The sequence below is a fragment of the Leptosomus discolor genome, chromosome 9, assembly GCF_034619465.1.
Source record: "Leptosomus discolor isolate bLepDis1 chromosome 9, bLepDis1.hap2, whole genome shotgun sequence".
Classification (NCBI taxonomy): domain Eukaryota; kingdom Metazoa; phylum Chordata; class Aves; order Leptosomiformes; family Leptosomidae; genus Leptosomus; species Leptosomus discolor.
Window position 1 is genome coordinate 19,907,205 of NC_141399.1, and position 20,179 is coordinate 19,927,383.

A 20,179-nucleotide genomic window follows, 5' to 3' on the forward strand; every position below is an offset into this window, starting at 1 on the left:
GAATACAGCAAATAAAGTCCCAAGATAGGTGTCATTAGCCATAAAAGGATATTGTTACCATACCATATAGAATGTAGTCAGAGGAACAGGGGTTTTTCTTTTAATCCTGTGAATGCAAAGTCAGTTTTCTATAGCATTTTATTAGATGTCCAGTATGCATTGGAGCTTACTTACAAAGGGTGTTGATTTTATGCCAAAAGAGAATGTCAAGCCTCTTCGGGGATACAAATGTGTCTCTAGCAGAAGAAATCTTTTTTGGGAAAGCAGTAACCTTACTACTGCACTTGCTGCATGCTTCCCAAATTTGTGAACATTAGCTTAAATTATGGCCCTTCATGAACAGAAGGGGTTGGTAAGGAGTACAGATCTCTCTGGTGGCTTTTCTGCCACTGACTTTTTGAAATGGTGTGTCTCGAAACAGCAGAAACTAACTTTATATCTCCATTTACATAGGAAAGAGGAGTCTCTCTGACAACAGTCTGTTTAAGAGGCAGAATAATTTCATAAAGAAAGACAAGATTTTCTATAAAATGCTTTTGACTAGCATGGCACTCAAAAACTATGGACAATAAGAAGAATGTAACGTGGCAGCAACTTACGCTGCCTTAACAAATGAAATGGAGAAGCAGTGAGAAAGCCCCTCTGAACAGGCTTTCAGCTTCTAAATATTTCATGTGCATACAGAGAGGCTGAATAAATCAGAGAGATAAATTTGGGATGTTAAAATTCTTACCTTTAGGTTTCAGGGTTCAGTGTATCTCAGGTTAGTAGTTATGAGATTACTACCTTTCAGGTAACTCTCAAATTGCTCATAGGAAAATGGTTTGGTAAATTGATTCATATTAATTTTTAATAGAAATCTTTAAAAGCTATCTAAACTGTAGTTCTTTCACTATAGAGCAATGAAAAGGTTTGTCATTGAACTGAAATTTGTCTTTACACCCATAAGGACACTCTTGTATCTCTGATAATCTAAGGATGTGTTCCAGGAGTATCACAGAGGCTGAAGATTTTATACCCAACTATCTTTTTTTCCAACTATCAGTTGACCTAATAAAATATATTACTACTTTTTTTTTTCTTCAGATATTGCTGTAATAGTATTTCCAATACTTTTTCTTGGATGGAAAGGCATTATGTTGACTTCACTGTTGTATCTAGGCCAAAATGAAGCCAAAAGTCAAGGAGTTTCTCATGCTTTACTCTTAGCTCAGTTACACCAAGATATTAATCCCTGCCCCCCCCCTCCATTAAGGCATAATAGGAGGACAGTTTTGAAGAAGCCTTGCACTGCCACTTTCTGTGCTATCTTGATTTTTGTGTAGAAGAAAAACAAAACAATAAAATCATAGTTTGCAAGGCCGCCAACATGGCATGTATTAGCCTTGCTGTATTTGCTATGGACATAGAGGTGCAGATAGTCAAAAACCAGAAATGTCTTCAGGTTTGGGGATTTTTTTTGAAAGCAAATATTCAGCTGAATGTGTTTGAGATGTTTGCTGCTGCATATTGCCAGAAATGGGATTTTGTGTTACTATTTTTAAAAGCATATGTAGGAGTTTTATTGGGCTTTCGTGTGTGGGGTTTTTTGTCAAATTTGTGACATAAGTGCGAAGAAATTTGGGCAGATACATTAATTATATGAATGCATAAATAAATGGTTATGATTCCAGTATATTTGAAAATAGCTGCAAATTGACACTGGAACTCTGGGTAATAGCATGAGAAGTCATGTACAATTATGCACATAAGGAATTTTTTCATCCCACTGTAGAAGTTAAGATTTAAGACAGCTGCAACTTGTTTAGTACATAGTAGATGCATACAAAATTAATAGAGCCATATCCCAATATATGTTGTTTCCATGTTTTCAGGTGAATGGCCTAGTAACACAAAGCTTAGCAGAGCACACTTAGCTTAATTGTCTTATAATCAAGAAAATAGATTAATCTGCAGCTGCTGGTGATATTTTTAAATTTTTTTTTACGATGCGATAGGAGTTCCTCCTGAAGATTTTCTGTGTATTTCGGAACCTGATGAAAATGAGTGTCTTTCCTCGGGACTGGATGGTGATGAGGTTGCTCACCAGCAAGTAAGTAAAGAAGCAGCTATAAACTGTTGACATTCTATACTGGAATTTTCTCTCCTCAGCTGGGCGGTTAAAACCTGTGATGCAGTGTTTTTCATCAGATTGAGGTGTGGTGATCAGGACAGGAATCCTGGAGTTCTCATCCTCCTTCTGCAGTTATTTTAACACTCTGGACCAAGCTGGGACTTCTGTATTCATTCTGTTTCTTAAACTCTACCAGTATGTGCAGGTGTCAAAGAATTCAAAGCTCAAACCCAAAGCTGAAGTGGCTGCATTGAGGGGAAGAGTGGCAGAGCAGCTCTCATAGCACATGGCAAGGAACAGCTACCCGCACCAAGTGGAGTTAACAGGCAGGCGTCTCAACTCCCTTTCTCAGTAAATTACTACATTAAACATCTGTCTCTTCCCATAAACATCACTCCTTAACCGACCTAGGAGGAGGACTCAGTTATTTTAGAAAAGGAGGAGCAGACCCTATCGATGGCACCAAGCATGTTACATAAAGAGTTATTTCTCAATTAAGCTGTCATCTAGCATTTTAATGTTTAATTTTATCCGATTTTCTTGCTTCTGATTAGTTAAGTACTACGCTGTTTGGAATGGCAGCAGTGTGATGAACACCAGGTGGCTGGAATTATTTACTAGTTTCTTTAGATAAACTAGCTATAGAATTACTACTAACTGATGCTGGAGGGGTTCCCATCACAAGAAGAGCCCATGGAAGTTTTCCTGAAGGCTGCCTGCTCAGCTGAGCTGTATGCTCTGCGAGTTCACCATGCGAATGAAAAGTGAAAGAAGTGGATTTCAGTATCTCAAGCGCAAAGATTAAATTAAGTTCTGTAAGAAAAGAAAAATCCTCATGAAAGAGTAGTTACCTCAGATGCTGTAGGTTACCTAGCTCCCTTTGGCATAGTTTTGCTACAACCTTTAGACTGAGAGGTATGTTTAGCAGTATTACTGGAAGGATTGCTTGTGAATCAGAGATGTGCTGTTTCTTTTGATGCTATTTTGCCTTACCTATATGCTAGTCATTAATGCCTGCATTTAGCACATGCCTTGATTGCCTTTCACTGAGGTGTATTTAGCCACCTACAAAAAAAACCACTAGGGAATTGGCAAAATACCCACAAATATCTTGAGTTGAAGTGTGAGCCAGATAAAGGACCATTGTATAGCTAAGAATGAAAATAGCTCAAACTTTTTGAGTTTCTCTTCTCTGGGAAAAAAAAAAAAATCTTTCTGCTTAAAATAGGAGAAAGATGGATGTATTCTTTTGTTTCACTGGAGGTTATATGGCCCAGCCATGCAAAATAGACAGGATTTTAAATGTTCCTGTGTAAATTCCAAAAGTTAAAATAGTGATGAAAATTGTTAACCTTCTATCACCTAGTACAAATGTTTATAAAACATAAAGATAGGTGACTTCTACACAAATCTAGCAGTGATTAAATGAAGAACGCCCATCTCTGTACGTACAGTAAAATCAGCACCACAAAACACTGTGATACATTGTACTCCAGATTCAAATGTTCTTTTTTTTGTTGTTTTTGTTTGTTTGTTTTTTGACTGCAGTATCATAGTTACGACAGTTCAGTACCTGTCTTCTGCACTGCATAAGAATTTCACGGAAACGGACTTTGATTTTAAAGTAAGAACTGATACTTGGAAAACGTTATTACATTTTTTTAAACTAGTAGTAACAAAGGAACAAGAACTATTCTCTACATTAGCTGATGATATTTGCAGCATTTATTTGAGTATCTGTGAGGAATATGACCTAACTGATAAAAGACAGGAATTTGAATCTGCTGTGGAGTTGAGGGGAAGTAGAACAGATGCACTGTGAGATTGAGTCAAGCCCCTCATAAAGGAAACAAGTACCTTTATAAGCAGTGGAGCTACTGAAGCCTGCTGTCTCATAGATTCCCAGCTAATAAAATGTAAACTCGGGCAATGCTTTTCCTGAAGTTGGGGCATTTATGATCTTCCTCTCCCAGTGGTCTCTTTCTGGGTTGACTTAAAACTTGGAGGAACACGGTATCTTAGGGGGTGTTTTCCCTCTGTCTGCTGTAGTTGAAAATGGGCAACAAATTCAGCATTACTAAGGAAAAGCTGCCAGATGTGTACCTATGCACGTGTACACACAGCATGATGGCAAAAGCCTCATTTCTTTTTGAAAACAGACTAAATTATAGAGCTGTCATTCATGACACAATGTGATCTCTGGGGATTTTTGAGGGACAAAATCTGTTTAGCCTACAGAAAAAAAAACAATTTAAAACTTTGCTGAAGTCACCAAGTTTATTCGGTTTTGAACTCTGGTGCTAAGAGGAAAGCTCAGTAGCATTACCTTCTTGGGGTTTGTAATTTTAGTTCCTACCAGGTTTTAAATAATCCATTGGTATCCTTAACAGTTTAGTATCACAATAGTTAAGATACATATTGTTTAAGTTAATTCTTGATTACAAAAAGGAACAGCCTGATTCTACATTAAATGGAATACATGTCTTCCTACCCTTGTTTAAAATTTACTCCTTGGAGTGTAATGTTATAAAACTTCCTGTGTCACAGGTGTGGAACTCTTATTTCAGCCTGGCAGTTTTGTTTATAAACCAGCCAAGTCTCCAACTAGAAAATGCCACACCAGCTAAGAGGAAGAAGATTCTGGATAAGTAAGAACATGTTTTGTTGGTTTCCCAGCCTCTTCTGCCACCTCAAAAATGAGACTTCCTTTGCTTCCACAAGTCCCTGTGATTTATTACGGAACTTGGGATGTGGAAATGCTTGGCAAATAAATAGTTAGATCTTCTAATACAGTGTTCAGTGATTAGTTGAGCTATTTGATATTCTTATGTTGACTTAATGTGAATTTGTTGGGGTTTTTTTGAACATCATCACCTTGGCAGTTTTGTTCCGTTGGGCAGTGTCTATCTCCTCTCTTTCAGATACGGCGATATGAGAGTGATGATGGCATATGAGCTCTTCAGCATGTGGCAGAACCTGGGTATGTCTCTTTTTTCTCTGTCCTAACAACCAAAGGCAAAATAACCCCTGATTTCTGTTGGAATTTTTTTTTTGAAGCATCATAGAATAATTTAACAGTAAGAGTTGTAAAGCACTTCTCCCACCAAAAACTCTCTTCTGCACTGTCTCATCGTACTTTTTTATTTTAAATAATACATACATACGAATTTGAATGCTTTCTTCTGTGACAGTGGCAGGGTGTGGTTGTTTTGACACATCAGTGACAGTTTTTATGCATTTGCAAATATAAAATCAGTGTTTTCTAATCCCTTCAACTGTGCTGCAGTCAGGTTCATGTGGAGACACACTGTTAATCTGACTTTGTCTGAGCCATGACTGTAAAGCAGAAATTTAAATTTTCACAGCTATAACCAACTTTATAATTTTGTAGGTGATTCAAAACCCAAAGTTGGCATGATTCAAAGTTATAGAATCATAGAATCACTTAGGTTGGAAAAAACACTTAAGGTCATCGAGTCCAACCATAAACCTAACACTGCCAAGCCCACCATTAAACCATAGCCATGTGTGTTTGATAATAAAGCTCAGAAGTGGCATACAGTAAAGCTTCTTTTTTGGTGTTTTCAAGTGTCTAGTATGGATTACAAATTCTATGTTACTACTTGGGAAAAAAAAAAAATAAAAATAAAAAACACAAAACCCACAAAAGCCCTGTCCACAATAATGCAGTGTTTGTGATAAAATTTTAACATTTGCAATTCATTCACCTTTTCCTATACATTTTGTTTAAGAAATTAAGCATGTTACAAAATGGGGGAAAAATATATCTCACCACAGGTCTCGAAAGGTAAATGGAGATTTTTCATCTAGGACTTGCGCTTTTTAGAAGCATGCTGTAGCAGCCTTGGGTTTAGGTAAATCAGGATTTTATTAACAGAAGAGCCAAATAGCATCCGTACTGCATCAGAGCAAGTCCAGCAAGGCCAGTATCCTGTCTCCATTGGGGACCAAAAATGGTGGACATGTTTGGGGACAAAGGAAGCATATAGTATTCTAGAGGAAAACAAAAAATGTTTGCTGATACAGATCACAAATAATACATGTTCTGAGAACAGGTAAATCTTTAAGAGGGCAAAGGAATGATACAAATCAGATTGGATAACTTGATAATGTGGCTGCAAGCAATATATTCAAAAAGACAAATATGAATGTTTAATTTGTAGGAATATAGGTAAGAGTGTTATTCAAGAAAACAAAGACTACAAATACATCATGCTGATAATCAGCTGAATGGCAGCTACCTGTAAAATGCCATGAGTAAAAAAGATAGCATAACCTTTGAGAAAATATGTAAGAATCTTGAGTAAGAGAAGAGGGACAAAACCTGCCACAGGTTTTTCATAAGTGCACTTGATTGTAGAATAGTTTGCCCGGTCCTGCTTTCTACAGCTCAAAAACAAAACCCAACCCAAAACAAAGTTGGATTGGACAGACTTCAGAGAAGAGTCAGGAAGATGACTACAGAAGTAAGAAGATGCCTTCTTATGAAACACTGAATAAGCCTGACCCATCTCTCAACAAAGATGATACAGCCAGACTTGATCACGGTTTCTAAGCATCTGTGTGGAGACTAGAAGACTCTCCAGTATAACAGAGAACACATAACCAGAAAATGACGCTAGACAAATTCAGGCAAAAAGTCAGAAGTCCATTTTAGATACATAGAGATATTTATCACTGAATGTTGTTCGAAATATGGCTATTTTGATTTATTCTCTGCAACTGCACATAAGCATGCCACAGAAGAGATGGCTAGCAAAATGCCTTGGGTTTCTGTTGCTGAGAAGCAATGCAATTTGGCCTAAGTCCAGGTCAGTTATGAAACTAAGACTTCCATAGCACTGAGGGTGAAGAGCTCTGTAGTTCTTTGAAATCTAAGTATACTCTATTAAATACCATTGTTCCCACCAGCCCTTTCAAAATCTTTCTTCATAAATTAGAAGTATCTGTGGCCTATTTTTCCCCCTAGTCAGTATGTTTTAGTTTGGTTATTTTTGACAGTTTGAATTCTTTTGCGAGTAAAATGCACTGACAGTTTTTGCTGAAGGCTTTCACAGTGAAATTAAAAATGCTCGTGGAGACTTTGCAAGGCATGGTGTAAAGCAAATATTGTTTTTCCAGTCCTTTCAGGAAAAGAATGTGATGGCTTTTCTAATGCTCATGCCTGCTACTTTGTATATGTCATTATTGCAGGGATTCCCCATTTTCTCAGTGACAGATAACAAAGGCTTTTATTTAATTACAGTTGCTTTGTCTTGTACAGGTGAGCATAAGATTCACTTCATTCCGGGAATGATTGGCCCCTTTCTTGGCGTTACACTTGTTCCACAACCAGAAGTCCGGAATATCATGATCCCTATCTTCCATGACATGATGGACTGGGAGCAGAGAAAGAATGGCAACTTCAAACAGGTGAAGTCACTTCCCAAGCATTTGCGGTATTATTTTTCTTGCTCTGTCTATCTGCAGTGTCCAGCTGGAAGCAGGGAGTGCATATCAGTCGATCCATTTCTGATTGTGAAAAAGATGCCGTCATGTAAATATATAAAAGTAGAAAATTTGAAACATAATTTACAAAACTATTACAAGACTCCCAACATTATTTAAACAGTGCGCTTTACAGCAAGCTACATTTCCCATGAACATGAGTGATGTGCTCATCACATCAGAGACAAGGAAGAGAAAATAATTTTCTAAGTGCTGGGCTCTCACTGCTCCCCAGTGGTTTCACTTAGATTATGAGTGAGCCATTAAATGGACCAGACTGAGAACCAAAAACAGAGATGTGAAGATTTAGCCAGTATTTGTGAAAACAGTGGTCTTTGCTACTCTGCCTTCAATTTCCAGCTAGAAAGTGGTATTATATAATTAAATAATTATACCATGCTTTGAAACAGACTTTGTGACTGTATATTTTTAAAGAAATTGTAGCAGCTGTCCTGGAATGGTTAAGCCCAACAACAGTTCTATAGTTTGCAGAGCTCTGGAGCTCTGTGAGCTCTGATTGCAAAACAGGGAGAGGAGTCTTCATCAGTTTGTTGCCCAGTCATGGTCAGAGAATTGCTTAATTTTTCCACTGCAAAACAAATACCTGAAGTGCAAAGTACTAATAATGAAGGATTGGTTTGGACTGGATCCTCAGATGACAGTGCTTCATTGTCCCTGTGTTTGGGGCAATACTGGGGGCAAGTATCTGCTGGTAAGTGCTGTGAAGTAGTACATCCTTTTATTCAAATTATCATAATTCATGTGATTGATTATTATCCATGTTAAAATGCTAGATCTCATCTATTGTTCCAGGGGAATAGCAGACCTTTTCCATAACCTGACCTGTTAAAGGCTACATGGAAAACTTTACCAGGAGCTTACGTTTTTCTTCCTCTTCAGCTCCCTTGATTGTTGTTGTTGTTTACTTGTTTACTGTTATTATTATTACAGTAGCATTTGGTCGTAGTCCTCTTTCTGCTTGCTTTAGTATTACAATAGAACAGTCCCTGCTCTGGCATTTACAGTTACAAGTACCTACAGTCATCTTCAAGTTTCTGGACATGTTTATACTTTCTGTATCAAGATGAATTCTTCATAATCTTCGTTTAATTTTTATACTCACTAATGTATTCTAAACTAGAGCTCCAAGAATATTTCCTAAGTTAGCTGTGGAGCAAATTTCCACACTGTTTTATGAAGCATATATTGTAACTTTCTAAGATGAAAGACAGGATAATAATCTGTATTAGTGAGAATGAAATAAAGTGAAATAGCACACAATGTATTAAACCTTACTAACATTAGCTGCTGGAAGTTGTTTGTTGTCCAGTGTAATGCTAGATAGCTGGACAGATGCACTACTGATTTCTGTCAAGTCATTGTAGATCACAAGCAAAGAGAGGGTAGGTTGTTTGGGTTTTTTTTAATTTTGAGCTTCTCTTTACTTTCTGAATATTAAATTGGTGGTCAGAAAATAAAAAATATCCTGGAAATTCATTTTCAAGCCCTTTTTTTGTTTTCTTCAGAGGCTCATGTTTAACAAGGTTATTTTTTCAGCAATGCTGGATGGCAGTGCAGTCTGATTCATGGACTAAGTCAGGTCTCCCTTTAATGATTTCAGCAACAAGAGCACCAACTCCATTTGTGTGCCACTGGGTGATTTGCTTTTCCTTCCCATCTTTACTTCCTTTACAATTTGGCAGCTGAAAAACATAGAGAAACTCAAACTATTCTCGTCTTTAAATAAAGCCATTTTTCTACAAACAGTTTCAACCTTTAGGAACCTCTGTCTGCATTAGTACTGAAAGTATGCTCTCTTCAAGATTTCCAAGACTACATGAAATTGTTTTCTTTAATGTTAGATACGTTGATTTCTGCACTTGAATCACTTTTATGGGAATGTCTGATATAAGACTTGATAATAGGATGTATTATGTCTGATATAAGACTTGATAATAGGATGTATTAGACTGGGAGGGAAATGAATACATTTTCAACACCTTTGTGAGGGAAGAGAAACATAATGATACTGTTGTGGCCCTTCATATAAGTGTGGAAAGAAAATGCATCTCATAATCATAGAGAGGCTTGACAAAACTGGATTTAATGAACAAATAGTCTTCCAATGTAATGATGCCTGGATGATTGGAAATCAATCATCTAGCAGACCAGTGGCAATTACGCCCTGAATTAGTTTCTCTGCGTGGATATTCCATTACAGTACAGGATATATCAGTTTATCTGATATACTGGATCGCAGAAAGTGTGTCTGAGTGATTTATTTAATAAGAGAATAAACTTCAGAAATTCCTGTGAAGAACCAGCATTACCTCCCCTGGGATGTTCATTTAAACCCTGATAAGCAAAAGGATAATTTAGTTTTAGTCATCCTGTTTTACTAACGAATAAGTGTGTCCATTTAACTGAGCCACAGAGAAATAAATCACTCACACACAGAAGTGGGCATCCCCAGAGCATGAGAAATAAAATATTCTTCCGGTCTTCCTAGTGTTCGGAACTCTTGTCTTCTACATGAACAGCTAATTTGTAACCAATTGCTTCTTCATCCAGGTGGAAGCCGAGCTGATCGATAAGCTAGACAGCCTGGTATCAGAAGGAAAAGGTGATGAGAACTACAGGGAACTCTTCAGCCTGCTGTAAGCTCTGCCAGTTTCTGCTCACTCTGTGTTGTGCAGGGTCATTGAAAGAGTCAAGTAGTGATCTGTGCCGTCACAGCTACAGTGCCGTTCTGCAGAGAAAGCACTAAAGGGATTTCCGGCAGGGTGTCGCGACATGGCTCAGTGAAATAGAAATACGCCACTCTAATTCTGAAATGAGTATAAAACCCTAAATTCTTCTTTGTCTTCTTTCTGTGAAATGTAAAATAAGGCTGCACAGGTAAGCAGTTAATCATCTTCCTATCAAAAACTGATTTGCTAGAGGAACCAGTGTGGGGTTTTTTTTTTTTACATGGCAATAAGTGAAATCATGGCCTTAGGATTGTTTAGAGAAACATGGTACTATCTAGCAAGTCAGGCCCTGTTAGAGCAAAAAAAGATTTTCCTCAGCATTTTCCTTTGCTGCTTCCAATTTCTGAAGGTCATGTTTTGGTTGGCTGAACAGTTGCAAGTTGCTTCCTTCAGAGTCCGTCATGACACTGTATTTCCACTCCCTTTCCCATCAAAAATCCATACTCATAAGGATAAAAAAGATTTTGCATCTGACTTCCCGCTTAGTTATCACTGATTACTGGTCTGCCTCCAAATTTCATTTCCAGTCATCCTACTTTATTTCAAAAGGACTTACTTTGAACTCTGAGAGTCCACAGCAGTTAACCCTAAATCTTTTAATACTCCACTGAGCCATAGAGATCATGAGCAGAATTTTAGCCATAAAGCAATCTTCTGTGGCCCCCAATAGCATGCTGGCAGTTTAAGGTGTAAGCCTTTGTTTCACTAGAACCAATACTTTTATTTCTGAATTTGCACTTGCACATTCATTCGCATTTGGGATGGACAAGCCTGCTCATCCTGTATGCTTATCCTTAGGAAGTGTGTAAATGTGTTCAGTTTTGGTGCATAATCAGCCTCAGGAAGTCTCGCACTTTGTGTACAGACAACATTAGTCTATTCCAGGGATAAAGGGAAGAAAATATCTATCTTTTTTTTTTTTTTTTAATTCACCTGGCAAGAGGAATAGTGTGTGTTTCCTTTGCTCCAGCTGAAGACATCTGTTACCTGAAATGTTAAGAATTCAGGGACTGTAGCTTGTTACTTATATTTAGATGATAATGACTGCATGTCTTACCAAGAAACACAGCCTGGAAGCCCAGCAACCTTTTAGTTTATATTTGCTACTGACTTTTCTGAGAACAATGTGAACTTTGAGGAACCAGTTCTACAAAGTTGTTAAATAATGTGTGAAATAAACAGTTGACCCTGAATTCTGCTGTCTCAGCTATACTGCTGAAACGTGAATTGGCTCCCTCAGCTGGAAATCATTCCAGTACAGAAGAATTTGCCTCTTCTGACAACGTGTATGACACCCAACAGAATTTCTTTCCTCTTGGCCATTACAGAAGTGGCAAGTTCTTTGACCAGAGATCCACTTTCAGGAAATGAGCATGTAAATTTGCTTTCTTTTTTCACTTTTAAAATATGATTTTCAGTGTTCTCACTCTAGCCTTCTCTTATCCTTCACAATGGTCTTGGTGAAATACTCCCTGTATTGTCTGGTTTGCTGAGAAGGAAAAACATTGCCTTTATTTATTTACAGTTTAAATAAATTGTGATTCAAGGCTCATTGGTTGCTGATTAGAGATGAAAATTTATGTGGGGATGAGAAGAAGAGGTATTTGGAGTAGGTTTAGACTGCCGTCCAACTTCTGACTGCTGTTAGCAGTATTTAAGCTACAGGTAATAACATGGGAATCAACAGTTGCCATGAGCATTGCTCTTTTTCATCTATTTTAAATGGCAATGTGAAGATACTTTTCCTTTTCCTGTCAATTCTGTAATTTCCTTGTCTTTGCTTCATGCTGCCTGGAGTAGAACCCAGCTCTTTGGGCCTTATCCCAGGTAAGAGAGTAATTCTATGAATTTGTTTTGTGAGGGAGAAACCAGGTTGTCCCCAGCTGTCTGCAAGCGCTGTACCATTTCCCTGAAGCCTCATCTGCTGTCTTTCCATCTCCACACAGTTTGCTGGAGAAGATTGAGCAGGAAACATGGCGGGAGACTGGAATCTCTTTTGTTACGTCAGTTACTCGTCTCATGGAGCGTCTGCTGGACTACAGGTATCTGGCAACAACAGTAATACATTCTAAGTCTGAAAAGAGGTAGTACCCAATTTCTTTTCTACAGGGAGTATTTTTATTGTTTATCAAGCTACGTGCTTCTCTGATGGCAAGTATTACATAAGCAAGCCTAACTCATTCCTGCTGGGTTCTGAGCAAAAAATCCTAAATCCTCATCTCTAGAGCCCTAATTCTCATTCTTGTATGCTCATTCTTGATAATAGCAAAGGTAAAGAAAGGTTTTAATTTGTAGTTTTGTACTAAGGTTTATTCAGGTTGCTAAATGATTAATTCCTTCTGTCATTGAAATGATCTCACCTAATTCAGCAAAATAGATGCTAAATGCAAGAATGATCTCACATGCCTTGCTGAACCAAGATGTGCTGACTGCCTCATCTAGACATGCAGGGTTGGAAAACTTTTCATCTGAGGAAAGTCTGACATGTCAGCTGGTGACTCGTGTGCAAGACTCCACTATAAATTAGGCATCTTTTGGTTAGTTTGAGACTGAAGCCTACAGGACTATTGTGTCACTACAGCTGAGCTTTGACTGTTACAGGAAAATATTTTAACTTCAAAAATATAGAGACACAGACACACATACATATATATACACACGCACTCAGAGTCATCTTTATGGAATGACAGACAATTTGAAACTATATACAACTGCCCCAAATATTTCTATCTTTAGCCTCCTGACAAGATTCAAATAGTTTTTTCTTATTCTGCTGCTCATTATAGGTGAAAACCTTCGACTAGGCTGAGTGTTCTGCAATCTCAAATCCTTTTCTGTGCTTTTTAGTTTGTTCTTTTTGTTATCCTTAACAGTTTGATCCAGTCTCCTGTTTGTTTCCTAACAACAGCTGCTGTACAACTACTATGTAAGACCAGGTATCTGAGACACATTTAAAGGGAATGCAAGGGAGCTGATTTTTTTTTTTTAAATGAAATTTGCTGTCAATGCAACTCTGATACACAAATACATATTTTCATGCTTAATTGAGGAAGAGATACCAGTTTTTAATTGATTTTTAATACACAACAGGTTTTTTTCATTCCCAGAACACAACAGGGAACTGCATTGGAATCTGGAAATAACACAGGCACCTCTTGGAGTCCAGCTGCCAGTTAGTCGACACAGTAGTTCTCAAGACAGTTTGCTGTCACTGCTTTAAAAATGTTTGCTTCTTTTTCACAAATGAATGACTTTTTCAAGGCAAGATTAGTAATTTCTGAAGCCTTTAACTTTTTGTACTGAGTGAATAGATATAATTTCTAAAATATTCCAGAAACTTAGACAGATTTTGTGATGTAACTTACCTATGTAAAAGTTAGAAATCTAGTCTGAATTACTCGGGTTGTATATTTCAGCATGCCAACACTACACTGGATAGCTGAATTGATGAAAGCTAATCCTTTGACTGGGAAACCATTCAGCATTAAGATCTGGATAAATAATAGTTTTTCACTTTTACTATAAAAATGAAATCTTTGTTCAGATGATTTTAGGCCACTATTATCTGATTTTTGTTCAGATTCTTAAATGAAGTTGCAATCATTTCAGGTGCTTGTTCTCAGATGCAGACATGTAAGAGCACAGTCAGTTCTCGTATCATTTAAACCATAATATGGAAATTTTTCTTAGAGGCACTTTATAAAATAAAGTATGTGATTAACTTGTTTGTGATCCAAGGAAACTCTGAAGCAGAAGATAGCTTCAAAATTATTTTAAAAGGACTTTTTTTTGCAGATGTATGTTTCAACATTGCTCTGCTTTCTTAGGGACTGCATGAAAGGAGATGAAACAGAAAACAAGAAAATTGGCTGCACTGTTAACCTTATGGTAAAGATGTTTCCTTTATCTCTTTGTGATACTGTGCAATGTTGTCAAAACTGGGATGGGAAAGGCTGGGCTAGGAATCTGTGTCAGGCAAGTGTAGCTTCAGAATCCGAGCATGAGGGTGACAGAACGGAACAATGGGTTGCGAGGATCCCCTAGAGGTCTCTGGTCCAACTGTCTGCTTAAAGCGGGGTCAGGTTCCTCAGGGCCTTGTCCAGCTGAGTTCTGAGTGTCTTGTAAGAAAGATTCTACAACTTCTCTCGCCTTTTCTTTCAGCTTTTGACTACCTTCATTTAAAAAAAAAAAAAAAATCGTGACACAATAAGACTAATGGGTTAAATCAGTATGAATGTGAAAAGAATTACTCCTTTTCTTTTACACTAATAATGTGTTCCCTTTTCAATACCTTTATACATACACAGATGCTGCTGATTGTCTTCAATGAAGGAAAAGTCTCAATAACAACTCTGGTTTTAATTTCACAGAATTTTTATAAATCTGAAATTAACAAGGAAGAGATGTACATCCGCTATATCCACAAGCTGTGTGACATGCACTTACAGGCTGAGAACTATACAGGTTAGTAAGACATCATATGGGGTCTGTTTGAAATCCTGGTGAAAGTTTTTTCACTCTCCCAATGTTATACTCTTGATTCATTCTTTTGGAAAAAAATTGTAAGAATAAATTACAGCAGTTGGGAAGATGAGAAGCTGAGGTCCAGCCCATTCCCTTAAGTGAAATAATGTATGTCTATGCCCATGCTGCCATTACGACTATTTGGTTACCCCCCGAATTTTACATTAAAGTGTTCTATGAGGAACATTGATCAAAAGAATCACAACAGTGGAATCAAAATTAGAGGAAGATTAAAATCACAAAACCACCATATTATCATTTGCCATATTTCCTTGCATTTTAGTATTTAGGGAACACTTAAAAAGGGCATAGATTCTAATTCTGAGTTGCCCAAGCTCTGTTTACAGCTGTAGGCCCCAAATCTAATTACGTACCTGAATATCTGACTGTGCGTTTCAATCAAGTAGCTAGTAAAAAGAAACTTGACAGATTTGTACCTAAAAGTCAGGTTCAGAGGAAAAAGCTTTGTGCTGCTGTTTTTAGTAATTGAATAATTTAATGATCATCTAAGACTTCAGAATTTTTTCGCAAATGGTAGATCAGAAATTCCAGATGGTTTAAGAAACAGGTCTAGCAACCTTTCAACCTATTGCCTGTATTTATTTGTTGTCATGGATTCAGTGTTCAATAATTGCATTTCCAACAGAGGCTGCATTTACATTGCTTTTGTACTGTGAGTTGCTTCAGTGGGAGGACAGACCTCTGAGAGAGTTCCTGCATTATCCATCTCAGTCAGAGTGGCAACGTAAGGAAGGTCTGTGCCGTAAGATTATCCATTACTTCAACAAAGGGAAGGTATGCCAACTTCTTCTCTCTTCCAGCAGCTTCCTTCCCTTTTCCTGACTTGCTTAGGGCTTGCAAGCCTATCCTCTCAGTTCAGTAGACTGGAACTAAGTTTGTATTGAAAGCTTTTATCACTTGACAAATTGCTTCTTGGCTCTCTGGATGAAAAAACAGATGAGAAAATGGATATGGGTATTTCATTATGCATAACATTAGGAACTAGTTTAGGTAGGCCAACAGGATTATACTTGTAAATCAACTTTGCATCACCTGATATGGCAGAAAGCTCTACGATGGCCAGTCCCTTCACTTTTGGGGGGCAGGACTGCATTTTGTAGTTTTCTATGCAAATTCCTGCGTTATGACTCACTTTAGGACTTGTTTTGTTGCTATCGTATAAAGTAAAAGGCAGGCAATGCACTGTAGGAGTCCCTTTATTAAAAAAGATTTAAGTCTTTTCAGTGTCACTTATTTTAAAGTGGCTTTCAATTAAAGTGCAATTCCATGCATTGCACAAGAAGAAAATCAATACATTTCAATTTCACATATTCGGGATGTTTTTCCTACAATTTTTTTTTTTTTAAGTACGTCAGACGTAGATGTTAAGAGTACCTTGTGTCATGGCATTTTGGGAACATTTCAGAGGTGAACCTTAAAAATTATGTCAAAATATTTTCAAATTTTTCCCTTTTCTAGAAAAATTCCCACAGCTTATATTATTGGAAGATAATGTCTGTATGTGCGCCTCAGGGTTGTTTTTCCCTTTGATGGCATTAAATACAAATGTGATTTGGTTCATATGGGGTTGCCATTCCAGATAATTCTTTCCTAGCCCTGATAATAGGAAGTTGCATGTTACACAGAACCTGCAAAAGGAAGTGAGGTTCTTTTGTGTAGGAAGAAATGGCCTATTTATAAGGAAGTGATTAATTAAGAACTTTTTTTTTGACAGAATTGTTCTTTTGTAATAATACTGCATATGGTTCTCTTTCTAGTTTCAGAAATTTTAAGGGTTTGTCAGACTGCACTTTAAAAAAAAAAATTACTGACCTGTGCAAATACTGCAGTACTGTACTGTCTGACTAGACAAAGATGATGCAGAGACTGCGTAAAACAAGTAAGCCTGTAGTTTTGACAAAAACAGGCAATCCATATTTGCACAGAAGGGGAGTAAAAACTTGGTGGATATAATTTTGCTATAAAACTCCTAACAGATTAGAGAGTGTTAACCTCTCGAGGTTTTTTTTCCCCACTGGATGTTTTTGGAGTTCCTTGATTTTGTGTTTTAATCCTCCTTTATTATAAATGGTAGCTGAATGACTAAATACTCCACTTAAGCAGCACATATTTCACTCAAACTGTGGAACTGAGATGCTGAAAATCCAAATCCTCCTGCTGCTTTTCAGCATGCTATCTGTGTAACAGGGAACAGCTCAGGGAATGGAAGAAACTTGCTTCCTTCAACTTCTGTCTGATAGTTTCTTTTTGCACTACCCTAAAGACAGTTCCTCCTCAGATCCTGAAGAGTAGAATTTGTTGTTCTGTGTCCTTCAGTTGTATTTCTGAGTTCAGTTTCTCATGCTGCTCGTGGCATCTTCCACTAAGTAAGGGGGTCAAAGCAGCATGAAAATGGTGTAAAAATTCTGCATTTGTTAACGGGAAAATTTTCTTGGCACAGGAATGGGGGAGAACTATGGCCACAAGACTGTCTTGTGAGTTTGACATAAAGGGCATGCCAGTGGAGGGCAAGGAGTGGTGGCATGGCGCACAGCAGGCCTGGAGCACTGCAGTGGGGTGCAGAATTGAGTAACGCCCATTCTTAATATTGTTAGTAGCAGCCCTGTGCTGGGAAGGAACAAGGTGTTCCAAAGCCCTTTTAGCCTTCACTCTGGTTGTGTCCTCCTTCCTACTGATGTCTGCTGTGCTTTGAATTTGGTTTATGCCTCAGTCGACAGCATGTGCAAGTGCATAGCTTTAAATGAAGATTTATTTTCTTTAACTCACAGTTACAATATTGTCTGTTAAAACTCAAGGTTTTCTAGTTGAAGACAACTGACAGAACAATTTGAACCCAATTGATCATGCTTCTGGACAGCAAAAGCTTGCAAACTACGTAACTCTTTTCCTGTCCAGTTCGCTGCTAGATTTCATTAACTAAAAATTCTGACCAGCTCCCATCATGGCATCACCATGTATATGCTCCTTGGCGCCAGCCGAGTGCTGTGAGAGACCCAAAGCTGTATTTCCAAAGCAGTTCATTTTTAGATCATGCGCTCCATACCCAGCATTTGAACTAATTTCTCTTGTGCACCCTCGTGTGAATCCTGTTTCCAAAAGAAATCTGCACATTGGGATGTGAGTAAAGAAAGGCTGCCGTTATAAATGTTGATTGTCTCTATCTGTGCCTCCTTTTGTGCAGTCAGTAGCGCTCAGCTGAGAGTTGCTGGTGCCATAGGAGAAAGCTGCAATAAATGTCACTTGAATGTTCATTTCAAGCGAAGGACATAATACGGAAACAGATCGGACATCAGCAAAACAAAAAGCAGTAATGAGGGAAATTAACAGTGGAGACATTATGAAATTATTTGAAGAGGGGAAGTGATGCTTTAGAGGGAAGTGACACTTGCGTAGCACATGGAATTACATATTCAATTCCTACACTGAAGATGGTACTCATTAACATCATATTAACATAAAACTGAGGATCCCAGTGACTGAGATAGCCATTCATTCTTCTTTTCCTTTCAAATATCTGCAAACTCTTGTTTCCCTGTAAGGAGTTACCTATATATTGTGTTTCTTTGCTTCTATGTCTCATCTTGCACCTACAGAATGTTCATCTGGCACACTGGAATTTCTCTGTCTGGAAATCTAACTGAAACAAAAAGAGAAAGCCTGAGTTAGGATGACAGGAATAGTGTCAGGGTACATGTAGAAGAGCTGGTATAAAGAGAAATAAGGTAGTTGTTGTTAATTTAGTTCACATCAGAAAAGGAGCATGAAAAGGTTACATTTTTATGATCACCTCAAGGTAAGACAGCCAGCTAGCCTTCTGCTTATATCTAGAAGACAGATTAGACAATTATGTAGGCTTTAGCCACAGCATCCCGTTTGGAAGTGAGACTCTGCTCACACTCCGTGTGATGAAAGCCATTATACCTAGCCAGTTGTTTTAGAAGAGGCTTTTCTTTTCCATTCTTTCAAGTAAATAGAGATCAGCTAAGGACTGGAAATCTGTATAATATCTCTGTTGAAACCTGTAAATAAAATGCAATGGTACTTGTGTTTGCGTTTGCAAATATAAACACTTAACTGATTAATGCTGTTGATCCCAATTCAGTGTATCAATTTGTACGTCATGGACTTGAACAACTCATAGCAAAAATCCTGTTAATTTGAGATCACAAATACCTGAGTAATATTCTGAGTAGTCAAGTAACTTGTTTTTCAGTTCATTTTCTGTTCTACCTATTGTATTTATCTAAATCAATCTCAGGCCTCCCATCATCATTAACTACTAATACTATCAGAACATCCAAGTTGATTCTGAAAAAATCTTCTATATAGTAAGTTCTTATGCAAGTCTTTGTAATTAACTGAAGCTAAAGAGACGTAGGATCATTATTTTTTGCCTTTTTAGTTCTTACAACTATCCCTCTTAATAAAAAAGTTCTTATGCTTACTGGTTTTGCTATTCAGAGAAAAAATTTTTGCTGGTATTAAGGAGAGAACAGACACTACAAATGTGTGTGCATAAAGGGAAGCATTGTAAAGTACGTAATACACTAAATCAAACAGTGTAGAGATTCACTTTAAGTGAAGGTACATGTAACCAGAAAAACTTATTTCCCTATTGAGTGCTAATATTTTACATAATTACTATTAATTACAGTAACCAGTCATTTACAATATTGTTATTAATACTTTTAAAACTTAAGGTGATAGTCTTAACTCACGTGTTAATTTTGTTTTCACTACCACAAGGTCCCAGTTAAAACAGCTGGCAAGTTAGCCCAGTAATGCATAAAAGTTAATCCAGTAAAGGTTCAAGCTGAGACCTTGGTGTTCTAGGTCCTTTACATAAATATGGTAAGAAGCAGTCCCCCAAAAGGTTTCCAATCTATGCAGGTAAAAGATGATGGGAGAGGAGATGTCAGTTCAAGGGTGTAACATGAGCACTCTGAAAAGCTAAGTGAGGAAACAGGAGTCTTTCCCTCAATGTGCGTGTGCCCAAACTCAGGCTCTTTCTTCCTTGCCTCTGAGGGCGATGAGTCTGGTGTGCTAGAAAATATTTATTTTATGCAGTAAGCTGAAGAAACAAGTTTTGCTTTCAGTTCTGAATATGAATGTTCACTCAGTGCAATAATGCAGGTCAGTTCTGAGGATATTTTGTCTCTGTATTTGAGTGTTTCCCATTGCTTGACAGTTTCATGCTTGAAGTAGGAAGTAGCAACCCTGGGAAGGGGAGCGCTTGTGGGTGAGCTAAGCCCTAACTCTTTAC

At 37.6% G+C, this 20,179-nt stretch overlaps 1 protein-coding gene across 1 annotated transcript in view; it reads left to right on the forward strand.

Annotated features, from left to right (window-relative positions):
* Positions 1-20,179, forward strand: part of DOCK3 (dedicator of cytokinesis 3) — a 212,502-nt gene that overhangs the window by 164,984 nt on the left and 27,339 nt on the right. The window contains exons 30-40 of the mRNA XM_086470656.1: positions 1,998-2,092; positions 3,662-3,737; positions 4,661-4,761; positions 5,035-5,093; positions 7,398-7,546; positions 10,193-10,278; positions 12,172-12,198; positions 12,318-12,413; positions 14,199-14,259; positions 14,742-14,835; positions 15,542-15,690. Coding sequence (XP_086326782.1) covers positions 1,998-2,092; positions 3,662-3,737; positions 4,661-4,761; positions 5,035-5,093; positions 7,398-7,546; positions 10,193-10,278; positions 12,172-12,198; positions 12,318-12,413; positions 14,199-14,259; positions 14,742-14,835; positions 15,542-15,690 — 993 coding nt within the window. The remainder of the gene's footprint in view (positions 1-1,997; positions 2,093-3,661; positions 3,738-4,660; positions 4,762-5,034; positions 5,094-7,397; positions 7,547-10,192; positions 10,279-12,171; positions 12,199-12,317; positions 12,414-14,198; positions 14,260-14,741; positions 14,836-15,541; positions 15,691-20,179) is intronic.